General features: G+C 41.6%; 1 protein-coding gene across 1 annotated transcript in view; it reads right to left on the bottom strand.

Moving 5' to 3' along the window:
- Positions 1 to 15,209, bottom strand: part of ZDHHC13 (zDHHC palmitoyltransferase 13) — a 268,872-nt gene that overhangs the window by 83,067 nt on the left and 170,596 nt on the right. Inside the window, exons 11-13 of the mRNA XM_085643583.1 lie at positions 9,610 to 9,734; positions 8,282 to 8,344; positions 5,057 to 5,150 (exon numbers count right to left, since the gene is read on the bottom strand). Coding sequence (XP_085499709.1) covers positions 5,057 to 5,150; positions 8,282 to 8,344; positions 9,610 to 9,734 — 282 coding nt within the window. The remainder of the gene's footprint in view (positions 1 to 5,056; positions 5,151 to 8,281; positions 8,345 to 9,609; positions 9,735 to 15,209) is intronic.

Genomic DNA, 15,209 nt, shown 5'->3' with positions numbered 1-15,209 from the left:
CGTTACGTGGTAACACTTCTGTAACTGTTGCTGGATTTCTCATAACTTTTAGGCCCTCCACCCAGATGTAATCAGTAATGGGCATGTACCTCACACTTCTTCGAAAAGGTTACTTGAAGTCATAAAGCAGGCAGTCATTTTATTTTGCAGGCATTGGCAGTTCGAACCATCTCGCTGCTCTTTCTAGGAGGTTGTGAAAACCTCCTATGTTCTACAGAGGGGAATCCACAGGGGGTGAGGTTGGAGATGACAGTGCTGGCAATTCATAATCATCCCATTCATCATGAGTTTTGCAGAGTTCACTTGCTTCCCTTTCCTCCTCAGATGAGGTGGGATCTTGTAGTTGTACCACTTTCAGAGTACGATCAGCCGATTGGAAGTGTAGGCAAAGGTTGCGGGCTGTACAGGAACTGAACTTGCTGGTGTCGAAATATATATAGCAGAAGGCAAAGTCTTTTGTAGTCTGATAACATGATTTATAAGTCTGAACCCAGTGATGACAGAAGACACAACACTCCCTTCATAATGTTCTTCTTGGTAGTGTTCTGGCGGAGCATAAAATTCTTGCTCATAATATTCACCCTCACCGTATTCATTCTGATGATATTCAACATAAAGTTCTGATGGGTTGTGTGTAGCTCCAAAGGGACCGTCGTCCTCAGAATATTCATCAGAAGACAAGAGGGTAGTAATGAAGACACCATACTTAATGATGTGTGTGAAGGCGTGAGTATCTTTAACTTTTGCTTTTTAATATAGTGTTGTCCTTTATCGTCGACAAATACGTAGTCATGGCTGTGAGTGAAGACGACGATGATCTTGACTTTGTTGTAGACCAGAGAACTATTGTCGACGGGAGTGCTGGTGTCTTCAGCAGCGTCACCGACTAAGTTGTCATGTGTATCGTTGATGGTATAGGAGTACGGCTGGTCGACGTTTAGGTCCTCGATGACGAAGAGGCCTCCGTCGATATGGTGTTAGTATTTTAAGTGGAAGCCATCAACACAGCTGTAACTGTTTTCGTCAACGACTGGGGATGTCATCTACGATCTATCTGTTGGCGGAGCAGAGAAAGCTTTCTTAAAAGTATATCTCACCTGAGGCGGAGGTGTTGAGATTCAGAACGATTTTTTATGTCTTTTTGAGGAGGAACTGGAGTCCTTACTATCCTTTTGCCCTGAGGGAAGGTCACTTTTGTGTGGTGACTTGGATAGGCTGTGGTGTATTTGAAAGGCATGAGAGGTATTTTCCAACGCTTTTTTGGTGGTTCCTGAGAAGAATGAGACCCAGTAATATCTCTATTTCTTAAGTGACCTTTTGGAGGTAAATAAAGATGAATCCTAGGTGTCGTCATCAGAAACAGGATCTTGGCTATACTTAAGCTTTCATAGCCATGTTAGTAGCCGGCCCTCAAGTTCCTTCAATGTTTTGAAAGAGAAAGTGTGACATACCTTGCAGTCACTTGTCTTATGCAATGGATAAAGAAAATATATACATACATGAGGAGGGTAATCAGCGTGAAGCCTCTTCTTTCACAAGTGCCACAGGGCTTGAAAATCTGGGGGACTGGAGCTTCTCACAAGAGTGTTCAACAAGGTGATGCAACCTGATTGGTTGAGACTTAATTCCTTTGTTAAATAATGACTAGGACATGTTATTAAACCTAAAGGCATAGGGCCTCTATGGACTATGTCTATTATTGCTTTTTTGCTCGGCAATGGAATGATTCAAGCATTTGAATCTATGAAAGTTCCAATATTGGAGTAACACATGGGCTCTTGTAGAGTGCTCAAACAAAAATTAAAAGTAGCACCTAAAAAGCAAGCAGTGTAAGCAGACAGTAATGCGTCTTATGCTCCAGGGGAGAGAGATACAAGATGAGGAAGGAAAGTCCATATCTACACTAATGAATAAAAAGCAAGCAAATGAGAGTGACAATAAAGCCAACCAATTGTTAGAAATAGATCGGCTCTAAGAGCGCTGTAAGATAACAACAAGATAGCATGTGTGCTGTCTAGTATGAAACCAAAAAATTGCAATGGGGAATGTTGCAAATAATGTATATTCTACATGTGCATGCTATAAAGACATTATGAGTATACATCAAGTGAGCTACAAGATAGCAAGTATGGCTGGGGCATGCATAATATACCCCATGTAATACATACATCAGCAGGGACTATAAAAAAAAAGGAGTTATTATTCTATTACACTATTCTAATTGAGGCTGTAAGCGGCAATGAGATGCACATCTCCCTATCACTATATACTCATTGGGAATAATATAACCAACACAGCTTTCTTCTTCCTAAATCAGGCCCTTTATAGTGTTTTTTTTATCTGAATCTTTGCTTTAAGAGGATTAATGAAATCACAGATTTTCACTTTCAGAGCCACCTTCTATTCAGTTTTTTTACTGTGCTGCAAAGAGCTGTATGAAAGTGTTAAAAAATCATTAGTCAGGTAGGCCTGAATCATGTACCTAAGCCATGAAACAATGACCATGCTGAAGGATCCAATATGTTTCTAGTGCAGCTGCCATCACCATCAAGCCCAGCACATATGTTTAGGAGAAGTTCAGGTGGCTGCAAAATAGGTTACACAACTTTCCTAGATACTGGCTGTAGGAAAGTCATCCTTTTTGCCCTGATCACCCCCATTTTTTGACTGATACTGGTGGTTACTGACTCTAAAAATGCTAAGCGCTCTGCTAACCAGTCCCATGGCCAGTGCGATGTCCTTAAAATTGTATGGTGTTTGGATTTGATGCACTTAAGTGTGCACTGCAGCGGGGTCTAGTGTTATTTTAAATCCAGTCCTGTCTTGCATGCTGCTTTTAAAATAAAACAATGTCCAAATTCTACTTTGGAATTAAAAGCAGTTTTAAAATCATTAACTACCTTTTTATTACATATAAGTAACCTCTAAGGTCTGCCCTAGGTGCCCCAAGGGTAGGGTGTCTTTTAATTAAAAGCAATGACATTATAAAATATGTTTTATACACCCTAGTGAGGGCTAAACTGCTAATTTGGGCTGCTATTTCCATAGGCTAACATGGGAAGGCTTTGTTTAACTTCAATATAGTAGATCTTTTAGTTCTAAATAGCTAGCAACACGATTCAAAGTGTCAAAATAATAGTTGAAATAAATCCCACAACTTGCCAAGGTTGGATATATTATAACTATTGCAAAAAAAGTAGCTTTAGAATTTTCTTTCCTGAAGTTATATAAAACAGCCCTGTAGCACCCTCTTTTGAATGGCAGCCTTTGATAGCCTGAGCCAAGCTGATCCCTGATTAGGTGTTAGGAGGCCTGGGGCAGAAACAATAGAAGCATGTGGTGTGCAGAGATATGATACCTGCAGATGCTAGGACAGGAAGTAGGATGGGCAGCCAAACTGCTCTTCAAGGGTAGAAGAACAGACCGCACAAGAACCAGGCCCACCTCCAATTCCTGCACCCCCAACCAGATGGGAGCCCCTCTAATTAGATTAGGAGAGGGGTTGGAAGGAGAGTGTAGGGAAAAGTTAGCCACACCTGTGGGCTCGGTTAGTCAGACCTAAACTCCAAGTAAAGATTTTATCAATTTTGATTTTTAATGAGATATTCATTCTGGGACAAGAAATATGCCACACTTCCCAGAAAAGGGTCATACCAGAGTGTGGCAATTTGAACCCTATTGGTTGGGAGTAACCCTCCTCTTGCCAGCCGGGAATGCAGAATAAATATGGAACTGCACTCATAAGGACTACACCTGCTGTAAAACCAAGGCTTCACAAAGAGAGGACGTTGCCTGGCTTCAAATATCATACAGTGGACCACCTGATCAGCAACAGGAGGAAATGTGCTAGAAGAAGTCACCAAAATTATCTCCAAAAAAAACAGCCTTGCTGAACAGCTTCACCTAGAATTTACTGGATTTACCAGGTTCATTGTGGGAATTCTAGTCCCAAACCCAGAAAGGCAAATCAAATCTTTTGGACTCTTAGCTGGTGTTGGGGATCCTCAAACACCCTCAAGAAACCTTCCAGAAGAAGCTCCGGAAAGTTGGGAAAAAGCTTGGTAAGTCCACCGACCTCGACAATGAGAGTCAAGCCGGCGACGTTGAGCCGCAACTCGGCCTGACTTGAAGGATTGTCCTGCTGAAAGTTCCGGAGCTCTTCAACATCAAAGACAAAGACCTCCAGGGCTCACCGACGCATCGCGCTGCCGCAAGCCATCATCATCGAACTAGAAAACGGTTAGGCCAAGAGGACAGCTTGACATCGGAGAAAAAGCTCCAAAAAACGTGACTAAATGCAAAGCTACAAACTTGACCAGCCCCAACCATTCGTCATATCCAAACCGCGCTCCTTCATGGTCAGTCTAAAACTATGACTTGGTTTCTGTCCAGCACTACCAGACAGCCACAGTTGGTGCTTTTGTCACATTTAGGCACTAAAAAGCACATTTTTGGATTTAATCTTTCAAAAAGAATTTCTCTGGTTCCCTACATTGGAGTTTTGTTGTCACTTCAAAGATGAAAATGTTCTCTATAAAATATTCTCTATTATAAATTGGTGTTGGATTTTTTGTGTGCGTTGTGTTTTACTGATTTACTGGTATAGTGATATTCAATGCTTTACATGCCTGTCTCCTGAGTTAAACCTGACTTCTTGTCAGCCAAGCTACCAAGGGTTGAGCACGGATGAATTTATTGAGACTCGACCGGACCGTATTTGTGACTGTGGTGTTATTACTAGCTGTAGGTACTTACCTGAACCTACTAATAAACCACCTGCCAACACAGGCAGTTAGTGACTTCCATGCATGCTGTCATCACACACATTTGTGAGTGAAGCAATAGTCATGGATAACAGCTGCATTACAGGAGATTGTCTGGTGAGGTCCCTGCATCCGCGTTACTAACTCCCATATCACACAGGCACTTCTGATGCCCTAAGATAATGAGAACTGAAAACACAGGGAAATAATAAGGAGTATCTTTACTAGAGCTGCCATAAAATTGACATTTTGAACAGAATGTGGTAGCTCCCAATTCTATAGCTGAAACTTACCAATGCATCGCCCAGTCCATATACAGTGCTGGTCGTACCTGGCTACGCACGAGTTACAGTGATTACAATGCACGGACCGTAGCGGCTTTTTTACCTGTGAAGGAACAATGAATGAAGAGGAATGAATAACCAGAGATGTCTAAACATCATGTGCATCTATTTACACTTCCTTCAATGGTCTTCATTTTCACAATTGCCATTAGTGAAACATCTTGAATCAAGGTGATTCACTTCGCAAACGTTTTTGGATACTCAAATACAACTGAGGTTTTTAAAAAGGCACTTGTAGTTCTCAATCCCACATGATAATTCACAGAATCAGAATAAGTGGAATCTTTTAATTGAAAAGTGCATTTATGAGCGTGATTAAAGTGCCACATGGTGAGTTTAGGTAGGAATGGCAAAGGGTTAGTGCCAGGAAACAAGCAATGCAAAATTCATTACACAAACAATTACAAATCTACCAGTTTATGAGTATTCAATAACATTCACACATTGAAAAAAGTGGCAAAATGGTACCCGAAAATGCATGGAATAACAGTGTACCGAAGGAGGAGGAACCATTTAAACTTGATTGGAAGAGAGGTGTAGGAGAAATGGTTTCTTCACAGAGAAAAGAAACCCGGTGGAAAAAACGTAAAAGATGCAGAAACACATCAACAACTGACTCACTCATGAGGACCTTTCCTCCAGTGGATACTCCCACGGCCTTTACAGTGACACGGGCGCTCCAGGGGATCAGTGTCCGTTTCTGAAGTCCCAATCCACTGGAAATGCAGGCGTCACCAGGGGAGTGCATCCCTTTTATTAATGTGCCCAAGTGTTTCGTCGTATGCACTTTTAAAGGGGAAATTAGACTATACTAGAGCTATTTATTAATTATACCTGGTTTCATAATACCAGATTGCAATTGAAACTAAAATGCTGGGATGTCCGGTACTATTTTTTAACTTGTGCTACACTAAGCCTCAAATGGGCCTTTATCTATTTTGCAATATCTGGCTGCTGCTTCATAAGATTCATTGGGTGTTTACATTTCTTACTGACTGCACACACAGCAAACTGTGCCCTGTTTGTTTTGAAATGACATGTTCTCGCAGAGCTCCGGAGGCAGCCTGTAGATGCTTTCAAGGCTCCTTGTGCGTGCACACTGTAGGCTGTTCACGCACGAGTCTTTCCATTGTGGCCACCTACAGTGACGGTAGGTCAAGCGGAGTTCAGCATTATTCATTTAGTGGGATAGTGCTAAGATGGGGTCTCATACCTGCTGCATTGCTACATTTGCTCATCCCCTGGGACAGCCCAATTTCCATTGTTTTTTAAGGCGAACGTTACTATAAAAGACTTTCAATTTGGAGGTGAGCCAGATTTTTGTAGGTCTCTAATATGGATACTATTAATTTATCTGCTGATTTGGTGCACATTTTGCACTACGACTATTTTTCTGATTTTATCCAATTCATCTGGTTTAAATACTAAAAAGCATTGATGGCAAATGAATTCTGAGCCGATTATTTGAGACTGCTATATTGTTTGTCTTCCTACAGTGCACTTTTAATGAGCCTTTGTTGTGTCCCTACTTAATGGGCCCAACCTCCTGACAGACCAGTGTAACCAGCATGGGGTATGCATCACAATTTCCTTATACTTCGCTTCCAGGCTCCTTTCTGCGTTTCCCTTCATTAGATATGGAACATCTAAATCACTGTCTGCACCAGATCTACAGTTAAATGGGTACCAATTGTTTGATGTTCGTTACAACGATGAAATATGTTCTTCTCTATTCCTAGCAGAAATCGTGTCATCCCTTCTCTTGTCTTGGCAATGTGGTGTGAGGTGGATTCCCATGCTCCATCGTGTATGGTTCTGTACCAATGTGGTGTGAGGTGGATTCCCGTGCTCCATCTTGTCTGGTTCTGTACCAATGTGGTGTGAGGTGGATTCCCGTGCTCCATCTTGTCTGGTTCTGTACCAATGTGGTGTGAGGTGGATTCCCATGCTCCATCTTGTCTGGTTCTGTACCAATGTGGTGTGAGGTTGATTCTCGCGCTCCATCTTGTCTGGTTCTGTACCAATGTGGTGTGAGGTGGATTCCCGTGCTCCATCTTGTCTGGTTCTGTACCAATGTGGTGTGAGGTGGATTCCCATGCTCCATCTTGTCTGGTTCTGTACCAATGTGGTGTGAGGTGGATTCCCATGCTCCATCTTGTCTGGTTCTGTACCAATGTGGTGTGAGGTTGATTCTCGCGCTCCATCTTGTCTGGTTCTGTACCAATGTGGTGTGAGGTGGATTCCCATGCTCCATCTTGTCTGGTTCTGCTAGGTCTTGGCCCGCAACGCACAGACATACTGTGGTGAATGCTGCACAGTCAATATTTTTCTCTGCTTGCCAAAAGCCTTTCCTTGCAGGATAAGACGCTGCTTTCACAGGTCACAAACTTGTGCTTTTTCAGGGTGGACGGTGGGAATACTACTTAGCGGGACATCCGGCAGACAAGGTTTGTCTCCACTGAAGCTTTTATGCATTTCATAAGCAAGTTTCAAACACAAAATATGAACGAAGCTCCCTAATTGAGAGATAACCTCATTAATGTGTTTGTGGTACCAGAACTAAATGTAACCTGCGCGAAAGCTAAGTACTTGTGTTTTAGGAAGCGTTTTTTTAAGACACCAAATTCATTTCTTTCTTCTACGGTTGTACATTTTACATGCACTCGTTTTTTTGTTGCTGCTAACTGAGAAACTGCTATTACTGTATGATTCTTCGGTTGCGCTTCATTAATACATCTGTATTGTAGAGTGCTTCCATGTGCTTTAAAACAAATATATATTAATACTAGTTTCCCATCCGTTACTTCCTTCCCAAAGCATCTTTTAGGCTTTAAGTATACATGAATCTGCTATTTTGGCATCACTTGTTTTATGTTTTTAAAACGTAACGTTCTAGTGTGCTGGAATGCCCGACAAACTGTTGGGATTTCAGAGCTGAGTGGGTCGCCACTAGCTTGTGACGAGTGTACAGGACTGCAAAACATTAACAAACAATTCTTGAGTCGAAGGTAAAAAACGTCATATTTCTTAAGGCCTTGTAATATGGGAAGCAATGCAGCCGAGCTCTTCCAAACCACAGTTAGTGGAGCGTCAGGATACAGTCCCAGACTAGACCCGTGCAGACACATCTCTAAAGGCACAAAAAGCCAGCACTACCAGCAATGCTACACTTACCAGGCATGACGTGCAAAACATCCGGAAGTCCAAGCAGCCGGCTTCAGCAAGGGTAACAATGGTCTGAAAGGAACACACAACATTGATGTTTTCATGTCTTTTACCAATGTGTAGAACAGCAAAATATATCAAGACGGAGCGTCCAAGAAAGATGCGTTTAGATAATTCGAATACCAGATCCTATTGTAAAAACCCATTCATTCTGCTCGCAGATCTAGATCGCAATATTACCCGAGTGCTCTGGCACAGCCGAAAGGCCACGCGCATCACATTACTAAGCACAAACAAATAAGAGGACAGGACACAACATGGCTATCCTTCTTAGATTATGAAACAATAGGAGGAGAGGGTTTGCTGGTCTTTCTTTGGGATGCAGGTGGTTCTCAAACTTCACTTGTGAGAAGAGGTAGGGATATGTAACCCCATATCTACCCGTCCCATCACTCCACTCTACCTGGCAAGCATTAGCAAGCTTCACAAGACACTTTGCGGCACCTGTGCTCTTCAGTTTCTGTTCCTTCTAATCTTCCTACCCCTCTCACCTTCAGTCCTTAAATACTGTGTTCCGCCTAAACATAGTTATGGCTTTCTACCACCATCTCCTTGTCTCGAAATTACTTTTATGGGGACACCTTCTCCCTCTTCTTAGGCACCAATTGTCAATATTATTCCCCACACGTCTCCTGCCGCCTGCCGCACTACTTTACTTAGGAAGAAAGAACAGCAGGGGATGTACACACATTTCCTGTATACCAGAAGTAGGACAACAATGGCCACGCATTGGTTTTCCTCAGCACCACTGTCCTAACTTCATCAATGATGGGAGAAGCAGAGGTTGACCGTGTGGGTGTCAGACTTACCAAAGCATCTGGCTATCCGGAGCTTGGGATCTATCCCAATGTCAGAACTCCACTAGCTGTATGGGCACATTTCACCCTGCAGTGAGTACTTCAGTGTTTTCAGTCACAAACTCAGCTGGCAGGCTCCTTCTGTTGAATGCTGCTGGTAGGCGTATGAGCTACTTTGATATGACATTGCCCTTGTAATAACATACTATATTTGACTACTGATGTCATTTTCGTATGACACGAGCATTTGGATACCTTCAGTCACAAATTTATGATAGGACCTTATTATGTTAGGTAAAACACCCTTCCACCATAACTAGGCCACAGCAGACCATGTCATACAAGTACAAAATGTAGAAATAAAAAATAGAATCATGGCACAAACTTCAATACATGCATTCTTACATACTACTTGCTAACACAGGGCAAAAAACTCAGGGTATGAATCTTTTTCCAGTTTTTAGAAGGAAATCTATTTACCTGCTTCCTTTCTTCTTCCGACGTCTTGATAAATCCTGGGTCTGTCCTCCAGGTCTTGTAGAAAAGGTAGAGAAGCAAGGTAGTGCTGAGAATGAATGGGATCTGAAAACCCACTGCGGCCAAATGTGATGTTCAAGTTAAGGAATACATAAACATTTTAAACAAGTCTCCTCCTGGATACCCAACACAGTGAAACCATCAATATTAAGATTAACAGTATTCATAGAGGCACATTTCCCTTAACAAACCCTGTGATTAATATCAAATTCTTGTATGTTAGATAATCATTACAGAAGTGTAGAAGATAAGGTGAATTCAATAGAGCCGTCATGTAAATATTTTGTACTTCACAAGCATCTCAGTTTTATCTTGCAAATAGGACCGGAAGATCTTTAAATACAACCCTTTACTGAGAGAACCTACAATTTTTTAAATTCTTTTTATTAACCTCCTGTCAAGATTAAAAGCCTTTTGCACCTACTGTGATATGGTGGTTTATATGTGACATTTTCAGAAAATGCTGTGTCAGGACTCAAGTCATGAATGTAAGTCTACCTCTTACTTAGCCAGAATGCGAGCCATATTTTGGTAAAGAAATATATGAAAAACCAATAGATTTAAAATTTAGCATAGGGTTATTTTTGAAATACTTAAAAATATTTCTATAGTTCGAAAGGTTTTTTCAGCAGCAAATGCTAGTCCAGGAGGGGCTAATATGCGGAGTGATGAGATGAGAAAAGAAGTGTAGGTGTGATTGACAGAGGTGGTGGGCACAATGGAACTTTTATGCACCATGATAAGGAGTAAGCCCCCAAGTACGTGAGGAGCGGAGATTGGATTCAATTAGTTTGATACGTCAGGTTATGGTGCCAGCTACATACACTTAAAGAAGGGTTTATCTGCAGAAAACAACCCACACATAACAGTATCTCAAATGAACTAACAAGAGGTCACTCCAGAAAGGGGAATAAGAAATTGACTGGAAAAAATGCAGCTTATATGTTCCTGTAATATCAATATCCCATTTCCGCATGCTGTATATAGGGCTTTGAGTACTTCTTTTCTGTTTCCCAATTTACCTTTTGCTTTGCAATGGCCCGTTTGTTTAATCAAACGCTACATCTCAGAAAGTGTTGTGATGTTTCTGTTTGAAAAGATCTTCAATTCTTTAGAAAGTCATAAAAATTAAATATTCTGCACATGTTGTTGCCGCATCGGTCACCCGGGACAATGTATTGACAAAGGATACAAGTGGGAGGTGAAATTACTAATTCCTAGCTTCTATTTCTTACAGGCAACTTCTTACTAGTAGAATCTAAAACTTGTCATGATCAGTCAGGGAAGCAAAAAGGCTGTACTGCATTGAAATTATAAACACCGGAAACCAGGACTTATTATTCCTACTACAAACAAAAATACAAATGCTGTTTCTAGATCGATCAGTTATAATTCTGATCACTGAATAATTTATAGGGAGCATTCTTAATTTCTGTTCCTTTCAGTGTGTGTCAACACAAGAGCAGTGGCCATTCTACTTTTCTCAATTAAATGAGGACTGTTACAATGGATTATAACGACTCCTGTTACTGGCAGCATTAATAAAGCTGCAACACTGGCAGCCACTGTACATTAACACAGATCTCCAAATGTTTGATTGAATTTCAAATATCCACCAGCCCAATCTCGGACTCTGCTAATCACAATAACTGTTTGGAGTTCATGAAACACACAAAGGAGACAAGCACTGGCACAGCCAATAGGTCATGCTTATGAATGCACTGTCAAGCCAGACATAAAAATCCATGTAGGTTAATGACTGCCCTGCTCCCATCTGGGGTGCTGCCAGAGAGAAACGCCATAAATGATACAGTTATCTAAGACATTTTATTAGCATTGCACTGTGCCCTGAAAGTTCAAGCTCAGGCAGCTGAAATGATCATAGCAGTGTGGAGGGCAAGCACTTTTTTTGTGGAAGCACACAACGTCTGCCTAATCAGAATGTGTGTGCCGGGCACCCAATGCGTGGGTGGAGACAAAGCTCCTCTCCTGGTGATGCTCACATAATTGCTGCAACAGCTGCGCTGTCAAGGCAGACCATAAGAACAACTGAGTAGATCCAAAATGGAGCTAGCGCTAGATTTTCCAAACAGTTCTGATATCACCCAACCTCCTCACCAATTGTTACTGTGCACATTTATACAACATACAAACCTCACATCATACTCTGGAAAATCTGACAAGGGGGACAGTCCAAAACAGGTACTTTGGAAGCTCAAAATTATCTCACTGAAGAGAATTCATGCAAAACATGCAAGTATAGAACATGCTAAACTTTAAGAATTGGCACCTAGAATTTAGTTCTTCGAGCTGCTATCCCTGGTCAGCGACCTTTCAATGACGGACCAAACCAGGTGGTTTATTCAGAAAGTCCAACAGCTCCAATATTTGTAAGGACTACAAAGCACCATAATATTTGCATAAAGATAAAGGTAGTACCCAAAGTACTATATTAAAATGTGCAAGCACAAAAACCGCAATGTCACCAACTATGACGTGTTATGTGAGTATAATGCAATGTATATGCATTGGTGTAAGTGGAAATTCTGGCATAGAACAGTATTGAGCTGTATCTGCCTTCCTTTCTTCTGTGCCTGGACAACCCAGAGGTAAGGGAAGGTGTTGAACTGGGGGCGTGTTTTCCTTTAAGAGTAGCCAACTAGCAATGATCTTCTGTTGCAGAAGTAATAACCTAGCCCTTCCATTTGATTTATTACTTTGACTTGATTGTACTAAATTTGTATATATAATATACTTATGTGGGCTGTTCATCCGTCGGTATTTTGTTGCGTCATTCACATGCATCCTCCACCTACTATAGGATACAACAGAAGTAAATGGGCCAGCACACTTTAGCCATTGGCAGACGTCATTGTTAGCAACAGCATTCTGCTCCTTCATAGGAAGCACATCTGCACACAAAGCGGTTCCATTCAGTACTAGTGACTACTATGGCAATGTGCACTTTTTGAGATCAAAAAATAGGTTTGCTTAAGCCAAATGATTTTTTTATTGGTAAGGGGTTGGCAACTCTATTAACAATAAAGGTTTACAAACACCATGACAAGAGACAATAAGCATTGACAAGTCCAAAGGGCTGGCAGCCAATGCCAGACCTTTTGGCTTTGCCAATGCTTTATCAGCATCTGTCTAATCCATGTGTTGTGTTATGTTATGTTATAAATTGGTGAAGCATGCAACAAACTGAGAGGGTATCCTGGCACTGAAAGGCAGGGAAAGAGAGAACAGCAGGAGAATTAAGAAACTGACAGTGGAAGCCTATTCCAGATTTCGAAAAAGAGATAGGTAAAAGGTACGCCATCCATCACAGACTTTTACATAGAAAGACCACCATTTTCACGGTAGATGACTTAAGTCAGAGAGAGTTATGACGATTTAAAAAATGTCCTAAATTCGGTAGCATTTGAGTTATAGATGGCTTAGCGTGTGAGGAGGCAGAGGACTCTTAATGGCCCATGCATAATCATAGGAAGCCAGCGAAGATTATTAAAGTGAGTCGAGATGGAGGAAGTAGGGGAGAAAGTGGAGTATCAATTGGCTGTGGAATTTGGTATCACTTGCAACTGGGAGGACAGTCTGCTCACCTGATAGCTAGAGTTGCGTAATCTCGGAAGGAATGATGGAACGCACTATTGGTTTCTTGGCAAATGTATGAGAAAGATGAGAGAGAGCCTTTTCCAGCACATCGGCAGCAGGGTGAAACACGTATTGGAGACCTCTCTAATTTGTTTGAGAAGGTAAAGTTAAGTTTAAAAAGAATGTAAAGATTTTTAGGTCAAGACTGGGTAGTGCATGCGCTGCTCTGCGAGGGCTGTATTCAGGTATGGACCTGAAGCCCCGCCCACTCTCACCCATATTTTTCATTTGTCTTGTGTCATTGTCCACTGTAAACTGTGTTTTTTAATTGGTTAATAGGCTTAGTAGTCCCTCCTTAGTACCGCCATGTCTTATTTTGTAACCTTCCATTAGGACACTCTGTGTTACATGTGTTGTTACTTGGTAGGCTTTCATTACAGCCTCCGAACACTATTTTCTTAAATAGCTTTCTCCTGCCTGTTGTTGCAGGCAGGACACGCTCTCTCCCAACACTTTCTTTTATCTTTATAGCACCTAACGCTTCTGCAATGCAATAGGTCTTGCATTTGAAAGAGTTTATGCTGTTGGCATTGTAAATGACAATGCCTTTTATTTACCTGTTTTAAAAACAACACAGAAATAAAAGGCATTGTCATTTACAATGCCAATAGCTCAAACTCTCGTAAATGCGAGACCTTTTGCATTGCAAATGCTTGTTAGGTTGTGCAACTGGAGCAGAAGTCGTCCCTAATTTAGAAGACCATCAAGATCGTAACCATGTGGCTTCCTGGTTACCAAACAGTAGTATCTCGGTCTTGTCACTGTTGAGCTGAACCCCTTGAGTGCCCCGCCCTTTCCCCCTCCTGTGCCGGGCATTGTATTAGCGGGCGGGGTCCATGACGAGATAGTCTCGTCATGGGCACAGCGCAACCGCGCTCCATGACGAGACTATCTCGTCATGGGCACAGAAGGGGTTAAGGCACTTGTCCTTTATTCAGCCGGCAACTTCACTCATGCTGAAACAGAAATTCTCCAGCGTCCCATCCAGGTTGCGCTCAATGAACACAATGATCTGAGTGTCATCAGCGTACAAGAGCAGTTCAAAGGCAAGGGACTGAACCAGAGATGCCAGTGGAGAAATGTATAGATTAAAAAGAATAGAGCCCAATGGGTAGCCTTGGGGAACGCAGCAGGGCACAGGGGAACTCACATGAGCCGCATGAAAATAGACTGGGATCTGTCAGCAAAAAATGATCCAATCCATCGCAGGGGGCTTTTGCATACTCCCAAATGAAAAAGTCTCAATATCAGGATGGAGTGGAAGACAGTGCTGAATGCTGACGACAGGACGAGTAAGTTAAGAGTAGGTGTTTTTCCTTAATCCAGCAACATTCAAAGATTGTCTATTACTGATATGTGTGAGGAATTTGAACATTCATTGTACAAAATTCCCACACCAAAACACTCTTTAAGAATACAAGTATTCACATTTTGCATACTTCTCTTTTCAAATCATACATGTAATGTACAAAAATAAGTTTTGACAATAAAGTAAGTGGCTGTCTTGGCGGTTTTACAGCAAGGCCGAACCTGGTGAACACAGGCGAAGCAGGGGCTGTCACGGACTATACTCTCTCCTATAGGAACGTAATACACTGCATAGTTGTTTTTTAAAATTTCATAAATACCCCAAAAAATTTCAGAAAATGAAGCTATCGGACAAACAGGTCGGTAACTTGTAACTCGCATTACTTTTTGTTAGGTGAGCGCACACGTTGTCTTCAACAAATCTCACGGAAGGAGGCTGGTTCAAGCAGAAAATGTCTCTTAGCAAGTACCTTATATCTTGTTTCACGTGAGGCATTCACGCTCAAAAAAAAATTAATCTGATGCATTTCTGGAATTTCATGAATTTTGACAGCTTTAGTAAAATAATGCCTACGTAG

The sequence above is a fragment of the Triturus cristatus genome, chromosome 3_1 (assembly GCF_964204655.1).
Source record: "Triturus cristatus chromosome 3_1, aTriCri1.1, whole genome shotgun sequence".
Taxonomy (NCBI): domain Eukaryota; kingdom Metazoa; phylum Chordata; class Amphibia; order Caudata; family Salamandridae; genus Triturus; species Triturus cristatus.
The sequence above is the reverse complement of the archived record's forward strand: the minus strand, read 5'-3'. Positions and strand labels throughout refer to the sequence as shown.